The sequence below is a fragment of the Scylla paramamosain genome, chromosome 8, assembly GCF_035594125.1.
Source record: "Scylla paramamosain isolate STU-SP2022 chromosome 8, ASM3559412v1, whole genome shotgun sequence".
Classification (NCBI taxonomy): Eukaryota; Metazoa; Arthropoda; class Malacostraca; order Decapoda; family Portunidae; genus Scylla; species Scylla paramamosain.
Window position 1 is genome coordinate 11,076,477 of NC_087158.1, and position 20,425 is coordinate 11,096,901.

General features: G+C 42.4%; 1 protein-coding gene across 3 annotated transcripts in view; it reads left to right on the forward strand.

Annotated features, from left to right (window-relative positions):
• The window catches only part of LOC135102783 (centrosomal protein of 76 kDa-like), a 158,040-nt gene that overhangs the window by 94,577 nt on the left and 43,038 nt on the right, over positions 1-20,425 (forward strand). For 2 of the 3 annotated variants that reach the window (XM_064008289.1, XM_064008290.1), the window contains exon 9: positions 1,214-1,311. In XM_064008289.1, coding sequence (XP_063864359.1) covers positions 1,214-1,311 — 98 coding nt within the window. Of the gene's footprint in view, positions 1-1,213; positions 1,312-15,069; positions 15,268-20,425 lie in introns of all 3 variants that reach the window. The other variant, XM_064008288.1, reaches the window with a different exon arrangement.

Consider the following 20,425-nt stretch of genomic DNA (forward strand, 5'->3'; position numbering starts at 1 on the left):
ATCTTGTGTCACGTGGGAAGCAGGGTAGGAAGGAGGTGGGTGTTTCCCTTCTCCTTCTGTTTTACTCTTCCCACCACCCACCAAGGTTTCAGTCATGGTGAAATTTTTAATCTAAAGATTTAAATATCCAGCTGAAACATTACCTTTCTGAAAACTTATGTTGATATCATTGTTATCAAGGACATAAGAACATGAATTTGAGGGGTTGGAAACTGCATACTTCACAAGAAGCAGAAAAATAGTAAACAGTATACCTGAAGTCATTGGGTGGGCTGGGAGGGGGACGGATATAATCACCAGTGAAGTAAATAACTTGTATTATTTCTTAAAACTGCTTGAGGTAACCTCAGATTCCAAACTGTCTTTTGAGAATCATCAGGGAAACTGCTTCTTTAAGATTTCAGAAAACTGGTGTATTTAGGAGATGCAGCTTTTTTTTTTCTATTATTCTTCCCATTTTTTTTTTAATAATGTTTGGATCTGATAAAGATTCTATTGCTTAGTCTCAGTTTGGATGTTTAAACACTTGTCAGAGAACTGGCGCAATAATTTTGCTTTACAACTTTTCAGTAATAATGAGCATCCTCTTCAAACAGCTAAGTTTCAGGCACTTCACCAAACACCTTGTAGTTTATGCTTTGATATGTATTTTTTTTTACCCAATCAGTTTTTCTTGCACATTTATCCTCTACTTCACTCAATGTAAAATGTGTCTTCTGCAGAGGTTGTTACTGAAGTTGCCACTAATCAATTTAAGAAAAATTTTACACATAAGTAACTTGTTAAACATATTTCTCTCTCTCTCTCTCTCTCTCTCTCTCTCTCTCTCTCTCTCTCTCTCTCTCTCTCTCTCTCTCTCTCTCTCTCTCTCTCTCTCTCTCTCTCTCTCTCTCCTATGGCACAGACTATTTGATTCTATATCAGTTGATTGATTTTTCTTTGATGTTCTTTTAATAACTTTTCATAATGATAATGATAATATGGTAGTAATAATAATAATAATTATAATAATAACAATAATGATGATGATGATGGTAACAATAGTTACAATAAGTGTAATAATGATTATAGTAATAATAATGATGAAGACAATGATGATGACAATAATAATAATGATAATAATAATAATAATAATAGCTGGTTTTGTAATAATCAAATAATGGAAAACTCCATAGAAATTTGGTGTATGTTAGATTTTTCTCCATACCTTCAGGTTCACGGTATTTGCACAGGGTTGGTCAACGTGCTGCTCATGGCTATGCTACTATTGGAAGTGTCTTCAATAACAAAGCATTTTATGCAAATTGCCAGGTATGTAACAAGAAGTGTAAGAAGTGTGTGTATGTGTGTATTTACCTCGTTGTATTAACCTAGTTGTAATTTACAGGGCCTGAGCTACACTCATGTCATCCTGTCTCCATACCTACACTTGTCCAGTTTTTCCTTAAAGCTGAACACACTTGTTGCTGATACTACTTTCTCACTTAGTTTGTTCCAAACTTCTATATTTCTCTGTGGGGAAACTATATTTCTTTTTGTTACTTAAGCATCTTTCTTTACTTAGTTTTTGCTGTGCCCTCATGTGAATCTTAGCAGTCATTTCTCATTATCAGTTTCTTTCACTCCATTCCACAATTTATAAATCATTTTTTTTTTTTTTTTTTTTTTTAACAGGTTGATTGATTTTTCTTTGATGTTCTTTTAATAACTTTTCATAATGATAATGATAATATGGTAGTAATAATAATAATAATTATAATAATAACAATAATGATGATAATGATGGTAACAATAGTTACAATAAGTATAATAATGATTATAGTAATAATAATAATGAAGACAATGATGATGACAATAATAATAATAATAATAATAATAATAATAATAATAATAACTAGTTTTGTTATAATCAAATAATGGAAAACTCCATAGAAATTTGGTGTATGTTAGATTTTTCTTCATACCTTCAGGTTCACGGTATTTGCACAGGGTTGGTCAACGTGCTGCTCATGGCTATACAATAAGTTACAATAAGTATAATAATGATTATAGTAATAATAATAATGAAGACAATGATGATGACAATAATAATAATGATAATAATAATAATAATAACTGGTTTTGTCATAATCAAATAATGGAAAACTCCATAGAAATTTGGTGTATGTTAGATTTTTCTCCATACCTTCAGGTTCACGGTATTTGCACAGGGTGTTTTAAATCTCCCTTTTCTCTCCTTTGTTTCAATGTTGGCAGACTCATTTTCTTTAACCAGTCTTCATATGTTAATTCTTCCAGTTCTGGATCCATCTTTGTTGCCATTCTTTGTATCTTTTTTTATTTTTTTCCACATGTTTCTTCTTGTAGGGAGACCACACTGATTCAGCATATTCCACATTTGGTTTAACCATAGTGGAATATCATCATATCTTTATCCATGTAGTGGAATGCTGTTCCAGTATTTCCCACCATTCTATATGTATTTCTGAATATCTTTTTCTACATGCTTCTCTGACTGTCATCTATCCTGTATTGTCACTTGCAGATCTTTCTCTTCTTGTACTTTTATCATTTCTTCATTTCACATTTTATGTCTATATTGGGCTCTTTTCACTTTTGTCCCATTTCCATTATATGACATTTTTTCACATTAAATTCAATCTCCCATTTCTTCCTCCAGTCATAGATTTTATTCAGATGCTCTTGTAGAATTTTAGTCTTTGTTGTTTCTTATATGTCATTGTAATTTTGCATCATCTGCAAACAAGCTCTTGTAACTCTTTACTCCTTCAGGTATATCATTTATGTAGATCAGGAAAAGTATTAGTGCTAGCATTGATCCTTGTGGTACTATACTATTTACTTTTCTTCATTTTGATTTTACATCTTTTACTACCATTCACATTTCTATTCCCTTTAAGTAGCTTTCCATCCAGTTTATTATTTTCCCATTTAATCCTTCTACATTTTCTAGCTTTCATAGTAGCCTTTTGTTTGTCAAATTTTTTTTTAGATTTAAATACACAGTCTACCCATCCATTCCTCTCAGTCAGTCTCGAATAGAAGCTCATCAGATTTGTTACACATGATCGTTTTTTGTCTAAAAACCATACTATTTTTCTGGTACTATATCATATTTTTCTAGAAATTCTGTCCACTGCTTCTTTATCACTTTTTCTCAGATCTTACATACTATGTTGGTCATTAATACTGGTCTATAGTTTAGTAGTTCTTCTTTCCTTCCACTTTTACAAATTGCTATGTCTGCTCTCTTCCATTCCTTAGGTACTCTTCCAATTGATAATGAGCACTTAATTATGTTGTATACTGGTTTAATTGATTGTTTTCAGCACTCTTTTAAAATGAAACCTGATACCCCATATGATCCTGTTGCTTTTCTTTCTTCCAGTCCCTCCATCATTTTATAAACTTCTTTGATTACTTTAATTTCCCACATTTGCCTTTTTTTTCTTTTCATCTTGTGGTTCTTTAAATTCTGATTCTTCTGTGAAAACTTGCTGAAACTTTTTGTTAAATAATTCAATCATGTCTTTTGGGTCTTCATATGTCTCATTTCCATCCTTCAGCCTTGCTAGTTTTTCTTTTTTTCATATCTTTTCCTCTCCTTATTCTCAAATATCCATTTCTTGCTATCTTAAAGTCTTCTTTACTTTTTCTGGTTTTGATTTCTTTTCATTTTTATCCATGCTTAGTCTCTTTTTCTTTGCTCTTGCACATCTTGCATTGAACCACACCTGTTTTCCTTTTTCCTTAGTGGGACATATTTGTTTACTCTTGTCTAATATAGTTTCATAAAAATATCATACTTATCTTGCACATTATTTGCTCTTTTCATCTTTTCCCAGTCCATTTCTTCATAGAATCTCTTAAGATCATCTGTGTTTACTTTGCCATGGTTTCTCCTGTTTTCTTTGGATGATTCATCCTCTTCACTGACATCATTACCATTCTCTCTCTCTATCATTACATGGTCACTTTTTCCCATAGGGCACATATATCTTAATTCTTTAGCTAGGTTGATTCCTTTTGTTAATATTAAGTCTTGTTGGTTCATCATCTCTCCTATATCTCATATTTTCAGTCACCCATTGCATCATTTTGTTTTCCATAGTCTTTCTCCCTATGCAGTCTCATATCCAAATTTATTTCTTTACAATGGAAGTAACCAGCCAATAGTACTCTTTTATTACTTTTGATTAATGTACTCAAACCCTGGATGGTATCTTCTATTATTTTCTCATAGTCTTCCTTGCTCCAAGAATTTGTTTTGGGTGGTACATAGATTGTCATTACTGTCATTGTTTCTCCATTATCATCCTCCAAGTTAACACTCACTATTTCTGCTTTTCTTTCCAATATTTCACTATTTTTATCTTTATCTCACTTCTTGTCATTATCATTACACCTCCCCCTCCTTTGCCAATCCTGTCTCTTCTCCATATATTGTAGTTATTGTTAATGACAATCTGATTTTCTTCTTTTAACTTTGTTTGTTAAACACACCACCTTCAGATTATTTTTATTTTAAATAGCCTTGTAATTCCAGTGTCTTGTGCAACAGTTTGTTTGTGTTGGTATACATCACATTCAGACCTTCACTTTTACTATTTTTCTCTATTTTATTTTCATATATTCCTTTTCCTTTATGTACCATTTCTTCATTCTGTCTCTCAAAACACTCCAAAATAAATTTTATCTTTTATTCTGTTCTTGATTAATTTTTCTCTTTAGCCTCTTGATATATATATATATATATATATATATATATATATATATATATATATATATATATATATATATATATATATATATATATATATATATATATATATATATATATATATATATATACTTTTTTTTTTTTTTGTGCTCCTTCATTTGTTTTTCATAAGGTATATATCTGCAATCTTCTACTTCTCTTAGTTTGGATGCTCTTTCTAGTGTCTCTTCTGCTGCTTATTGTGATTTTAATCTTATTTTCATGGGTCTTGTTTTACCTTCTAGATAAGTCCCACTTGAACAACTTTTTCCACTTCTTCCTCAAATTTAGTGTCACCTTCATCATTTAGCTTCTTCAACAAATCCTTCACTGTTTTTGTTTCTTCTTTATCTCTTTTTCAGTTTGTGTATTATATTTTTCTTTTTTATTCCATAAACTATAACACTTCTTTTTATCTGCTGCATCCCTTACCAGATCTTCATTGTTTTTCAGTGCCTTAACCACTTCCTTTTCTACATTTACATTTTTTTTCTTTCAGTTGCTTTTCAATTATTTCCTTGAAGTCAACATTTACTTTATCATTTTCGATTTTTCAGCCTTTCACTTCAACCAAGATTCCCTCTCTCACCCTCATGTGTGTGTGTGTGTGATTCACCTACAGTCGTCTGCTGGTCACCCACCCAGCCATTACCTTATGGAAAGAGTCCAGAGTTCAGTGACCAATTTTTACATAGGACTAAGACCACACACTGCGACAGCAATCCCATGGGTTACATCCCGTACCTACCTGCTGCTAGGTGAACAAGGGCTACACATTAAGAGGCTTGCCACTAGACCGTGAATTTTATCAACCAGTTGTTCTCTACATTCCTTCAGTATCCAGTTTAATACTCCATCTGGACCAATACTTTATTTACTTCAAGTTCTTCCATCATCTTAGGTATTTCTTCATAACTGACTGGGACTGTACTTAGTATATTCCTCACCAACTTATCCCTTCCAGCATCAAACTCCCCTCCCACAGTAAATACCGATCTGAAACTTGTTGATAACCTCCACCATGTCCTGTGCATCATCATAGATTTTTCCTTCAACTCTCAATCAATCTTGATACACCTTCCTTCTTCTTCATCTTCCCATTAATATGTCTAAAGAATAATTTGGGTTCATTTATACACTTATCTTTTATATCTCTTTCATAGTTTCTTCTCTCCATTCTTATTATCTGAATGTACTTGTTTCTAGCATCAGTATATTCCTCCCATCTGCTCTCAGTTTTCCTCTTTCATCTATTCCAAGCATTCGATTTACAATTTCTATCCTCTTTGCATTTTGTATTGAACCATTCTTTACCCTTTCTACATCTTGCTCCTCCTTTAGGTACAAATTTCTCCACAGCAGAATTGTATATCCTTATTAAATTCATCACATTTTTCCCAAACATCTTCTGCATCTTCAAAGTCTTTCCAGTCCACAGCAACAAAGTACTTTCTTAATTTTTCAGTGTCAGCTTTACTATATTTAAATCTTTTCACCTTACAATTTTCATCAATGATTACATTTTCTTTTTTCAATTTAAATTCCGTCAACACATGATCACTTTTACCTAGAGGGCTACCATAGTGAATAGTTTCAATAATTTCCATGTCCTTGGTAAACACTAAATCAAGTCTTGATTGTTTATCTCTTCCACTAAATCTGGTATCACAATCAACCCATTGAGTCATTAAGTTTTCCACCACCCAGTTTAACAGTCTATTACTCTATGACTTTTCACTTCCAGTGGTTGTCAATGTCTCCCAATTTATCTCCTTACAGTTAAAATCACCGGCAATAACTATATCACTACTTTCCATCACTATCTTTTCAAGATCTTGTAACACATCTACCAACATCTATTTGTGCTGTTCTTTTCACCCTATACGGGAAACCATATTTCTTGACATCTTTTCTACCTACTATTTTCTTCAATTTCACTCCATGTCCTTTTGTATATCTTGAGTCCCACACAAATAAGTCTTCTTTGTCAACTTGATCCTTACCCTTTAAAGTTCTGTATATAGCAATCAGGTCCCCTCTTTCTCTTCTCTCTTGTAATGATGGAAGCTTCAGTCTCCTTAATCTTTCTTCATAGGTTAAATCTCTCAAATTTGGTACCAATTTGATTGCAGCTCTTTGGATCCTTTCTATTTTCCTTATTTCCTTTTTATTATGGGGTGACCAAACAATTGTGGCACATTCCAGTTTTGGTTGAATCACATATTCCATCAACTTTTTCATCATCTCTTCATACATGTAAGCAAATGCCCTTTTCATCTTTCTTAGTAACTCATAGGTTTCCCCAGCTATTTTGTTTACATGTTTTTCTGGTGATAAATTATCACTTATTGTAATTCCCAAATTTTTTTCTTCTTTGGTTTTCTTAATTTACACTTCTCCCATTGGTGTAGGAACTTGTCAGTCTTCTTTTGCTTTTTCGTAATTCCATCACCTTGCATTCCTTTGCATTGAATTCCATTTTCCATTTCTTACTCCATTTATATATCTTATTTAGATCTTTTTTGTAATATTTCACAATCCATATTGTTTTCCACTCTTTTCAATAATTTTGCATCATCTGCAAACAGACTTATATAGCTGTCAACCTCATCCACCATATTGTTGACATACAGCAGAAACATTACAGGGGCTAAGACTGTCCCCTGTGGTACTCCACTTGTAACTCTGCACCATTCCGATTTTTCTCGCTTTATTACTGTTCTCATTTCTCTATCCCTCAAGAAGTCTGTAATCCAATTCAGTGTGTTTCCTTGCAAACCCCCTATATTTTGAATTTTCCATAGTCTGGTGTGGTACCTTATCAAATGCTTTTTATAGGTCTAAATAAACACAGTCTGCCCAACCCTCTCTCTCTTGAATTATATCAATAATGCTCTACTATAAAAACTCACTAAATTCGTGACACAAGATCTTCCACTTCTGAAACCAAATTGTCTGTCAGTCAATGTATGTGTTTCTTCTAAATATTCCATCCATCTGTTTTTAACTATTCTTTCTGCTATTTTTGCCACACTTGTTAGGGACACTGGTCTGTAATTCATTGGATCTTCTTTATTACCTCCTTTAACAATGAGCACATTATTGGCTCTCTTCCAGTCTAGAGGGATTTTTCCTTCCTTAAAAGAACATACATACTATGGTATTGCGCATACCTTCTGCCAGTTCACAACATTCCTTAAATATCCAATTGGACACTCCATCTGGTCCTTGAGCGTTACTTACATCCAAACCTTTCATAATCTTCTTAATTTCACTTATGTCCACCTGTATCTCTCATCACATTGTCTCTGTGCCATGCTCCTTCTCCTTCAAATTTGCTTTCTTTGGTGAATACTGACTGGAAGCACTTGTTCATTAATTCTGCTTGTAACTGTGTATCTTCATATGTAACGTCATCTTTCGTTAATTTATCTAATGTTTGCTTGTTTTTCATTTTCCCTGTCCACTTTATTTTTCCATACATTATTTACATTTTCTATTCTTTTTTGTCAGATACCATTTCCTGAGCCTCTCGTCTTTTACCTTTCAATAGAACTTTTTTTCTCTTCCTCCGTTCTGTTCTCGTTTTTTGCCTTTGCTTCTTTTATTAGATCATTTACCTAGAGTCTCTCCCCCTCATTCATGTCCCTCTTTATCCAAACTTTCCTGTATTGCTCTGTCTTGCCCAGTTCCCACACATTTGATATCACTTCCATGGCTGTTGTTTGTGGTCTAAATTTTACTTTCAGTGGTCGCTCTCCTCCTATATACTTCCCCAGTCTATGTATTTCCTCAATTTCACTTATCCAGTCCTCACCTTCTCTCTGTATATTTCTTACAACCTCCTTTGCTACCTTTTTTTTTATTCTTTTTCCCTCTTGTATCTTACTGGCTCTGTTTCCTCTTTTAATCCATATATAACAATACATTTATTTTTGTCCAATGTGTCCCCTACCATCGATTCCTTCTGTTTGATCACTTTCACAATTTTCTTACTTAAATCTCTTTTCCTTCTTTTGCACTTCTATGATTTCTGTAAAGTTACATTTTTCTTCCTCTTTCTCCTTCCTCCAGATTTGATGTTCACTTTTCATCCCTATCACTTCATTTTCGTGCTTTTTAACAATATCATTGTTTTCCTTCAATTTTGTTTTTAGATCAGCACATAGTGTTTTCAATTCTTTGTTTTCCTTTTCCAGGTCATGTTTTTTTCTCATTTTTTCATTCTTTCAATGAGGTCACTGATCATCCCCTCCATTAAACCATTAAAACCACTTTCCTTCCTTGCATTTTTCATGTAGTTCATTATCTTCCTCAACTCCTGGGAATTTTGACCACTTTGGCAACATTCCGCTCCTACCTATGACATCCACCTTGCTGGAGCTTTTACTCATTTTATTACATCTGTTATTACTTAAATTTTCCCTTTTTTTTTTTTATTTCTGGAGACAGGACAAGTCTACTTGAGCACAGCTCCTACCTGGGAACACATTCTAGGCTCCTAGTGGTGGCCGTGGTCAAACAAAATCTTTCTCTCCTGAAGCTTGGATCATTGCTTGTTTACTCAACGACGACTTGAGTGTGTGTGTGTGTGTGTGTTCTCACATCTGATGTGATGCAGTACCCTGTGCCTTTGCTGGACCACGCACATGTATTTGTACTCTCTCTCTCTCTCTCTCTCTCTCTCTCTCTCTCTCTCTCTCTCTCTCTCTCTCTCTCTCTCTCTCTCTCTCTCTCTCTCTCTCTCTCTCTCTCTCTCTTTTTTTTTTTTTTTTTTTTTTTTTTTTTTAAACAAATATTTACAGAAAGGCTTAAAATTCCACGTTGAGTATGGAATTATTTAAGAAGCCTATGATAGTATTATTAACAGGAATAACACTATACATATTTAACATAAAGATGATAATGCTAATACAATAATACAATAAAATAATAAAAATTTAAAGCACCAGTGGGGACAGGTGCGTGCTACGCCAGCTGTGGGCTGCCAGCTTCACCTGGTGCGTGGACATGTCCTGCACTTGGGGCGTGGCCGCCGTGAACATGTTCCACAGCCGCGAAGTCCTGGCTGTGTAGGTACGCTGGTGTTGGCTAGAGCGAGATCGAGGCACCTTCACTAGCTCGTCGCTACTGGCCGCAGCTCTGGTGCACCTCTGCACTGTGTGTGGCAGCAACCTCAGGGAGTCAAGGTGAGGGACCCTCTGCACCTGAGTTTTGTGGCACACCACTAGCGCCGACACGTCCCGGCGATGCTCCAGTGACGTTACTGGTGGTTGGTGCTGTTGGTCCTCATGGGTGGCCACCAGACGCAGAGCTCGCCGCTGCACAGCATCCAGTCTCTGCATGTGGGTGGGGGCACTCGACATCCAGGACAGGGCACCGTACTCCATACATGGGCGTATCTGTGCCCTGTATAGCGTGAGGATGCCCCGTGGGTCGAGGGTGTTCGCCATCCTGCGCAGGGCAGAGACTCGGAGAGAGGTCTGGCGGGCGACGACACCGATGTGGTGATCGAAGCGTAGGCCGCGGTCCACAGACACGCCCAGGATCTTGATATAATCCTGAAGTGGCAGGCTCTTGCCTCCAAAACGCAGCTGTCCTGAGACTGCGTGTGAGGCACCTGGGGACCGCGAGATGACCATCGCCTGCGTCTTCTCAGGAGCGAAGTTTACCTGCCACATCTTTCCCCACTGCTCCACCAGTCCGAGCTGCCTGTTCAGCTCAGTGACGGCACGCTGACTGTCGAGGCGGCAGTAGGAGCGGGAGAGTGTGCAGTCGTCGGCGTATGCTGCCACAGATGACAGCTGCCGGAGGAGGTCGTCGATGTATATGTTCCATAGGACTGGGCCCAAGACAGAGCATTGTGGAACTGAGGCCCGGACAGGTGAAGGCCTTGATGACTGCCCGTTGACTACTACCTGAAGGGTCCTACCCTGGAGGTAATCTTCGAGCAGCATTAGCAGGTCACCTTGGACACCCTTGGCGCGAAGCTTTTCAATGAGCCCCGCATGCCAGACCCTGTCAAAAGCCCCAGCAATGTCCAGGGCCACCACAAGGGTGTCCAGGCCTTCTTCCAGGGCGTCTTGCCAGTCCTTGGAGATGATGAGGAGGAGGTCTGCGGTGGATCTGCCAGGCCTGAAGCCAAACTGCCTGTCTGAGAGGAGGTGGTTCTCGCTCAGGTGTTGGTAGATGGCAGCAGCCACTATTTTCTCCAGCAACTTGCCCATCACTGAGAGCAGGGAGATGGGTCTGTAGTTGTTGGGCTCAGACCTTGAGTTTTTTTTATGGACCGGTACCACACGCGCTTCCTTCCATACTGAGGGCCACTTCTTCTCCCTCAGGCAAGATGTGAAGACGGTGGTGAGAGGAGCTGACAGCTCTCTAGCGCAGTGCTTGAGGAGCCGTGGGCTGACGTCATCCGGGCCTGTGGCTTTACCCACATCCACCGCACCAAGTAGCCGCTCAACCTGCTCTGCCGTCACCAAGACAGTGGTGACAGTGCAGTCAGTTTCCGGGGCCAGCTGTGGTACAGGTCGTGCCGAGTCGTCAACCTTCATCTTGTTGGCGAAAAGCTCGGCGAGGAGTGTGGCCTTGTCTGCACTGCTCGTGGCGGTGGATCCGTCAGGTCTGGTGAGTGGAGGAAGAGTCTCGCGGTGACATGCTCCTTGCTGCTCCTTCACCAGATTCCACCAGGTCTTGTTGCCAACACCTGGGCCACTGAGCTTTCGCCTTCTGTCCTCCCTTAGCTGATTCCTCGCCCATCTGCAGATAGACGTCATCCTCTTACACGCCTCCCGGTGCAGCGTCTTGTTCCTGTGTGACGGGTGTCGCTTGTACCTCACCCAGGCAGCATGCTTGGCCTCGGCAGATGCTCTGCAGCGAAAACCAAACCAGGCGGGATCACCAGGCCTGGAGAGATATACTCGGCAGGGCACATGCTGCTGTTGGAGGGCAAGGAGCCTGGTGGTGAGGGTGCGTGCCTTGGTCTCAGCATCTCCCATTAGGAGGGACTCCCAGTCCGTGTTCTCCATGTCCTGCTTCATGGATGGCCAGTCCGCCCTGTTCCAAAGCCAGACGGTACGCGGGATAGCGTCTTCCCTCGCCGTTTGCAGCTCGACCTGAGACAGCACAGCAAAGTGGTCTGAGCTGCCCACTGGTCCTAGCTGCTGGCAGCTGATGCTGGCTTCGGGTAGGTCTGTCACCACAGGATCCAGCAGCCCTCCCCGCTCGTGTGTAGGGAAGGTGACATGGTTGGTTAGGGCCTGAACAGTCAGGAGATTACTGAAGGCATCCTGCTCCATGTGGAAGTTCAGGTCCCCCACTATCATCACATGGGAACACTTGTGACGCTGGAGCAGGGTGTCGAGTTCCTCCGTCAGGAAGTCTAGCGGGGCTCGTCCTTGTCTCGGGGGGCGGTACATGACACAGAGGAGAAGCCCACTGTTATCTGCAAGTACCACCCTAAAGAACAGTGCCTCCATCAGGTGTGGCACGGCTACCTCAAGTTCCTGTGTTTGGAGGCCGTCCTTAAAACAGGCAGCGACACCTCCGCCTGCTCTATTTTTTCGGTCCTTCCTCACCCACAGGGAGTAGCCTGATATTTTGCCGAACGTCGGCTCCACCTCGTCACTCAGCCACGTTTCTGTTACTGCGACAATGTCAGCACTATGTCTCAGCACGAAATTGTGGCTAAGGTCACCTACATTGGTGCGGAGTCCTCTCACGTTGGCGGAGACCACGGTCAGGTGACAGCTGGGGGGTCTGTTCCCTTGCCTCCTCGCGTTGGCTTGGGAATGAGGTGTGGTGGTGAGGCGAGACGCATTAGTGTCTGCCCTGCCACGAGGAGAGATTCCAGCTGGGGTAGTGACCGGGCTGTGGCTGCCAGGGAGGCTGGAGGGGGGCCTGAAAGGGCTGCTGGGGGTGAGGAAGTTGTTGCCGCGCTAAACCCTCCGTCAGAACCCTCATGAACATACTCTCCTGCCTTTGTTCCTGGCGTTCGTCAGCAGCGCGGCTGTAGCACATCTCAGCTGTGTGGCCGGGGCGGAAGCAGTAGTCGCATCGGACCCTTTGCTCTCCCCTGTGCCTCACTGGGTACGCAGATGCCTGTGGCTGAGTCATGCGAGGAGGAGGGACAGGTCGCCGGTCAGGTGTGTTGGGGTGACTTCGTGCCCGCCGCTGGCCGCGTCGCTGTCGCTGGGTCTTCTTCCTGCTTCCATTGTTGTTTTTGTTGTTGTTGTTGTTGCTCCCAGTGCTATTATTGTTGCTGTTGTTGTTGTTACTACTGCTGCTGCTGCTGCTGCTGCTGCTACTGCTGTTGCTGCTGGTAGTACTGCTGCTGTTTCTCCTGCTGTTGTTGCTGCTGCTGCTACTACTATTACTGCTGTTGTTGCTGTTGTTGTCGTTACTGTTACTGTTGTTGTTGATGGTGTTTTTGTTACTGTTGCTGCTGCTATTGTTATTGGTGGTAATGGTGGTGTTGGTGCTACCTGAGGCTGTGGTGGTGATGGCGGTGGTGGGGGGTGCGGCCGCTGTGGTGAGGGCGTCCGCTACTCTTATGAGACGCTTAGGCCTTCCAGATTGCCACCACTGCCTCCAGTGGTCCGAGGAGGCACACGCCTTTTCCCAGGTTCTCAGGATAGAGGAGGGAGTAGCAGTAGTCGCAATAGAGCTGCTGGAGACTCTCGCGTCTGCTTTTTTGCACTCCGTGAGGACCTCCATGAGCTCATGGAGTTCAGCCACGTGTGTCTGTTTTTCAAGAATCCAGTCCCTTTGTAGCGTGAGGGACCGAATTATTTTATTTTTGTTTGTTACATCCTTCTGTAGGCGTAGAGTGTAAGAGATGAGATCCTCCTTATCCATCTCCCTGTAGTGCTGCCGCTCGTCCACATCTACGTCTACGTCTGCGTCTGCATCGCCACCATCGTCGCTTTCGTTGGGGGCGGCAAGCGTGGTGGGAGCATTTTCATTAGGATCTAGAGGGAGGTAAACTACAGCGTCTTCAATGCTGCATAACCTCCGTAGTTCCTGCGTGTCTTCACATGTGTAGACATCATGGTCTCCGAGGCAGGATGAGTGGCAGACATTGGGGCAGTCATTTCTGCCTTCGCATCTAACATAAGGTGCATTCTTGACTGCAGCCTTCCCACAGACAGCACACCACTTCTGAGGGCAATACCCGGGAAGGTCTCGCCTCTTGATGGGCCTGTGATCCGCCATTTCTGTGCAGTTTCAGCAGGTGATAGTAGTGATGACAGCTGCAGTGGTAGATGCTAGGGATGGGTTGGGTGCGGTCAGGTCAGTCAGGTCAGTCCAGGGTCTCGGCGCCGGAGTTAATTGCTTCGGAAGGAGGGAGTGTGGGTGCAGCTTGGGGTTAATTTCCCAGGGGATTTCCTCCCTTTGTGTAGGGGGGGGGGGCACGGTAGTGGGAGGGGTACAGAGAACAGGACTCGTCACAGTAACCCCTATATCCTCACAGCACTGTACACTGTCACAACACTGTATCTCATTCACTGCACTGTACACTTATACGTCACGTGTTGGTGTGCTGGCAGGTGGAGGGGCGCCGACTGCAGATGAGAGGAGACCACGTTGTTGGAGAGTATCGTCGCAATAACCCTTGCGGCCTCACAACACTATTCACTGTTACAGCACTGAATCTTCGTCACTACACTGTACACTATTATCCGTCACTTTTAATCGTCGTATTGGTGTGCTGGTATGTGGAGGGTACCGGAGCACGCTGACTGTAGATGAGATGAGACAACGTGCAAGCTCAGTTAAGGAGCGACCTGTGGACACGTCCTCACCCTGCGACCTCTCTCTCTCTCTCTCTCTCTCTCTCTCTCTCTCTCTCTCTCTCTCTCTCTCTCTCTCTCTCTCTCTCTCTCTCTCTCTCTCTCTCTCTCTCTCTCTCTCTCTGTGTGTGTGTTTGTGTTTCCAATTTACAGCTTTCTATTTTTTTTATCGCTGCTTTTGCATTACCTATGAAATTGTTGAAATGAATGAGGGAAAGAACAATATATTTACTGTAAATTTACAGTAGGCAAACAATAAAGATTCACACACTTCATAATCCAGAAGTGAAGACCACAATATTTAAAGATTTAATAACTTTTCATTAAAAATTTAAAATTAATCTAACCTTTCTTGGAAATTAAAACTAAATGGTCACATTACTATCAGTCTTCAGAATTAATTTCTTCCTTGAGGAGAAGTAGGCACTCTGTCAGATCTAGAATAATACTACGATCATTCATCAAATATAACAGTCTTGTTTTGTTTCATCTAAGGTATCAGAGAAGATTGAATACTGCAGCTTTGTTTTTGAAGATGCCACTATCTGGAAAAAAATGTCCTATACAGCCATATCAAGCATCGTGGAGAAAGAAGTTTACCATTTGAAGTTAGTGTCTCCTGCAGACAATGGAAATGAGAGAAGAATCAACATGGAAATTCAGTTGAAACTATTGATAATGGAACACAGGAATGTAAGTGCTCTTTAATCACATGTATACTTGATGTATTTTGTGCACTAGCATAGAAAAGTACAGTGCCTTCTTGAGTTTTGTGATGATTGCTTTCTTCTGAAGGCATAGTACTAAACTGAGTGATTGTGAAACTTAGGGTATTGAAAACACTGGAGAGAACTGTAAATGGAAATGTGGATACAATACATAGCATGTATATATATTATTTTTGTGATTTGTGATGCCAGTGGTAGGAATGTATGACCCATATGCAACGAAAGGGCAAAACTCAAGAAAATAACATGCAAAAGTCTGGATGGTAAGAATTTGGTACTCAACATGAAACTCAAGGATCATGAAACTTTGATACTGTGAAACTCAGGATACCATATACCCCTGCATTGAGGCAAGGTGTAATGTCTTGGCCATTCGTTTGTTAGGGCTGACGTCAGTCAGATATGCAGGTGATTTGGTGGCTGTTGGGCAACAGAACAGCTGGACAGCATGATAATTGGGCAATGGTCAATCAGGCAACAGGACAACTGATGACTGTCACTGGGCTACAGGACAACTGATTTTCAGGACAGCCAGGTGCCAGGAGAAATGGGTGACTGCAAATTGAGTGATGTGATAAATGGACGATAATTACCAAACAAGTGGACGGACAACTGATTGATAATTAGACAGTAGGAACGTTAAATTTTGTTGGATCTGCTAAATGATGAAAACTATGTTGATTTGATTTGATTTGAATATGTTGGTGAGTATTTGGATGAAATTTACATACATGGACATCCTACATGTAGTAGAAGAAAAGGACATTCACTATTCAATTTACACCATTTGCCATAACTCTCACAATCATCCACAGTTATTTCCTTCTGAAACTCATGATTGATTAATTTTGTTTAATGTAGAGATTATAATATTATCTATAGCTTAACTCACAGGATAAAGTAAAAAAGTACTGCCCTGCAAACCTGTAACACACATCAGTTGATGTACTTTAATACTGTACAACTCTTAGCAGTAATGTAATTCCTGCAGCCCACCAGGACATTCTGGCCCCACATGGAGAGGATGTCACCAGGGGTCAAAAATCTTACAGCCCTGAACAAAGAGGAAGTTTCTGAACTTTCAAATCCATATGAAAGAATTCTAACCTTAAACTGTACATAACAGTTGAGCTTTTTCATTTTCTAATATCTTGACAGTTATATTTATGATTTTTGGTATATTTTCATATTGAAATGTTGGATGATAACATTGGTCATAACTGTGAGAATGAAACATATTATACCTAAACAATTCTGACTCCAAAAGAGAAAGAATGCCATTCTCAGGGAGGTTGTAGAACCAGTTACATTAATTTTAGCATATCCCATTTATGTATATGTGAAAAGTGAAGTTTAATGAACACTGAAACTTAGCAAATTATGTGAATATGTCATGGACAGTTTTGGTGTCAGAGTTTCTTCTGCATTCCCATACATCGCCTCTCACACTATATGCATTGTTGAGATATCAAGGCTATAGTGACATAGTGTACGAGTTACGAGGTAATGAGTTACGAGCGTTCAGAGATATGAGCAGTCTATTCGCAAAATGAAATTGTGCTCTTATTATTGTTCTCTTTGCTAACCAAAAGTTCAGACTTGGTATTATGCACCATATTTACCTCGTACACCACTTCACCACTAACTGCACAGCACAGCAGCATAGCAAAGGACTGCTCACCACCCCAGGATACAGGCCCTGTAGCAGTTTATTTTGAGACACTTGTTTAAAATTTAAATTAATTTAAAAACTTACCTTACTTCACCACAGTGATTCTGGCTCGAGATTCCATGGCATACGGACCTCTGAGAGGCATAGAGATGGGAGGGTTGCACTGCATGGTGTAGAAAGCCTGCTCCACTACATTAGGTCCACAAATAGGCAAAGATACCTGTCTTATGCTTTCAGCCAGCAGTCTTAATAAACTATATGAATAAAGGCATGTGTAACCCAAGAAGGAGAGAGGAAGAAAGAAAAAATGTGCATGAGAGAGAGAGAGAGAGAGAGAGAGAGAGAGAGAGAGAGAGAATGAGAGAGAGAGAGAGAGAGAGAGAGAGAGAGAGAGAGAGAGAGAGAGAGAGAGAGAGAAATTTGCATGAGAAAGAGAAATAGAGAGGCATCTCATTTTAAACCAGGTCATATGCCTGACATATTTGAGTCTTGTGCTTGGCAGAAGCCTCAAGCCTGTCACTACTCAGCTGTATCAAATCACCCATAAGGCAAGGTGCTCTCTCTCTCTCTCTCTCTCTCTCTCTCTCTCTCTCTCTCTCTCTCTCTCTCTCTCTCTCTCTCTCTCTCTCTCTCTCTCTCTCTCTCTCTCTCTCTCTCTCTCTCTCTCTCTCTCTCTCTCTCTCTAATGGCATCAAGTATCAAGTAAGTAAGCATTACATTGTTTTTCGGAACATATGATACTTTCTTTTTTATACCGAAAAATTACAATGACAAGTTACGAACGAAACAACATACGAGCAGCCTTCTAGAACGTATCTCACCCATAACTCGAACACCCTCTATATTGTAATTTTATGCATTTGAGTTAACGAACTAACCAACTACGCTACTTTCCCTAATTTCACAATCCTTGAGTTTTGTGCTTAATCCTAAATTCTTACCATCCCAAGTTTTAATGCATTATCACCCTGAGTTTCACACTGCTTTGACAAGTATTGGTCCCTATTTACCTACCATCGGCATCAACCATATACATATAGTAAGTCCTGCCTACCCTACCTTGCCTAAGTTGAAGCTCTCTCTCTCTCTCTCTCTCTCTCTCTCTCTCTCTCTCTCTCTCTCTCTCTCTCTCTCTCTCTCTCTCTCTCTCTCTCTCTCTCTCTCTCTCTCTCTCTCTCTCTCTCTCTCTCTCTCTCTCTCTCTCTCTCTCTCTCTCTCTCTTTTTTTTTTTTTTTTTTTATTTAAACATAGGTACATTATCACCCGAAGGCGCACTGCCTCTGTGCTGGCAACCTATTTTAGGGGTGGTGGGACACAACACATCAAATATAAAATATAAAGATATATACATTCTTTATGGACTTATGTTAATATTGTTAGCAGGGGGGTTGGGAACGAAGCACCTCCAGTGGTGTGTGCTGCTAACCTCACGTCCTGGGTAATCCATCCCCCTGATATGAGGGACGGGAGGACGCAAAGACGTTCCACAGTCTGGGAGACTCTCCCCCAAAAGGTGCGCTGGTGGTTGACTGGAGCGGGGAACGTGGCACCTCCACTGAGTCACCACTGGATAACACCGTTCTCGTGTCCCATTGAGGTGACCCTGGTGGGCAGCCGGCCGTAATCCCGCCAGATGTGGCACACCGTGCACCTGTGCCTTATGGAACACCACAAGGGCCGCCACATCCCTGCGGTTGTTCTAGTGTGTCAACGGGAGCCTCATGGATGGGCTGGGGCACCTGCTGCTTCCACCAGTCACAGTGACCATCGCCTGGATGCCGTCGAGCTTGCTAATGTGTGTGGCAGCACAGGACATCCAGGAGAGGGTGGCATACTCTAAATAAGGCCTTATCTGGGCCTTGTAGAGCAAGAGCCTCCCCTCTCCTGTCGAGCAAGTTGGCCAACCTCCTCAAGGAGGAGACTTGGTGTGAGGCCTTAAGGGCAATGTGTTTGATGTGGCGGTCAAACTGCAGCCCTCGATCCACCCCTCCACCCCCAGAATCCTTGACGGACTCCTGGAGTTCGAGAGGAAGGCCACCAAAGCTTAACCCTCCCTCCACTGCTGGCTCGGCAGGCGGGGGGATCGAGAGACTACCATTGCCTGTGTCTTCTCCGGAGCAAAGGTCACCTGACAGCATGCCCCCCCACTCCTGTATCACCCCAAGCTGCTGATTGATCTCTTCAGGCAGCAACGCACACTTTCGTGTCAAGGTTAGGTACAGGAGAGAGTGCAATCGTCAGCATAAGCTGAGACCGCCAGCAGCTGTCGGAGAAGATCGTCCACGTAGATGTTCCACAGGACTGGCCCCAGCACCGAGCCCTGTGGCACTGACGCTCTCACCGGGAGGGACTCGGACGCTTGCCCATTGACAACGACCTGGCTGAGGGTCCCTTCCTTGGAGGTAGTCGCCAAGGAGCTGAAGGAGGTCACCCTGGATCCCCTTTGGACTCAGCTTTTCCAGAAGGCCCCCATGCCAGACCCTGTTGAAGGCGCCCGCTATATCCAGGGGTCACCACAACAGAAGTCGAGGCCGCCATCAAGGGCGTCCCTGCCAGCCCCCGGTGAGGAGCATGAGGAGATCGGAGGTGGACCGCCCAGGTCTGAACCCAAAACTGATGGTCCGAGAGGAGGTAATTGTCCTGGAGGTGGCGACACACCACATCTGCCACCACCCTCTCGAACACTTTCCCCACCACAGAGAGCAGGGAGATGGGTCGATAATTTTTTGGGTCAGACCTGGAGCTCCTCTTGTGTATGGGAACTACACGGGCCTCTTTCCACACTAAGGGCCAGGTATTTTCCCGTAAGCAGGCAGAGAAGACTGTGGTGAGGGGGACAGCCAGCTCGCGGGCACAGTTTCAAAACGTGCGGGCTGATGTTGTCTCGGGACCGGTAGCTTTTTGTACATGGAGCCCCTGCAGCAGACGCTCGACAAGCCCCTGTGTCACTTCTACCTTGGTTACAGTCTCTCTGCACTGCTGCTCCAGAGGAGACGGTTGACCTTTCAGGGTCGTCCACCCTCCATCTTCCCGACGAAAAAGGGTGGCCAGCAGCTGGGCTTTGTCCTTGCTGCTGGTGGCCACCGTTCCATCGGGCCTTGTGAGAGGAGGGACAGTGTCTTGACGGTTGAGGCCCTGTCTGCCCTTAACAAAGGACCACCAAGTCTTGTTGCCCACTCCAGGGCCTCCTAGCTGGCGCTGCAGGTCCTCCTCCCACCTCCCTAAGGCCCACCGGTAGGTCGTCACCATCCTCTTGCAGGCCGCACGATGTAGGTCTTTGTTGCACCGAGTAGGACTCTGCTTGTAGCGGAGCCACGCAGAATACTTCGCCTCGGCGGCAACGCCTGCGGGCAGCGTTAGCCAAACCAAGGCTGGTTCAGTGGTCTGGCGACGAACTCATGATGGGGCACAAGTTGCTCCTGGAGCACCAAGAGGCAGGAAGTGAAGGCTC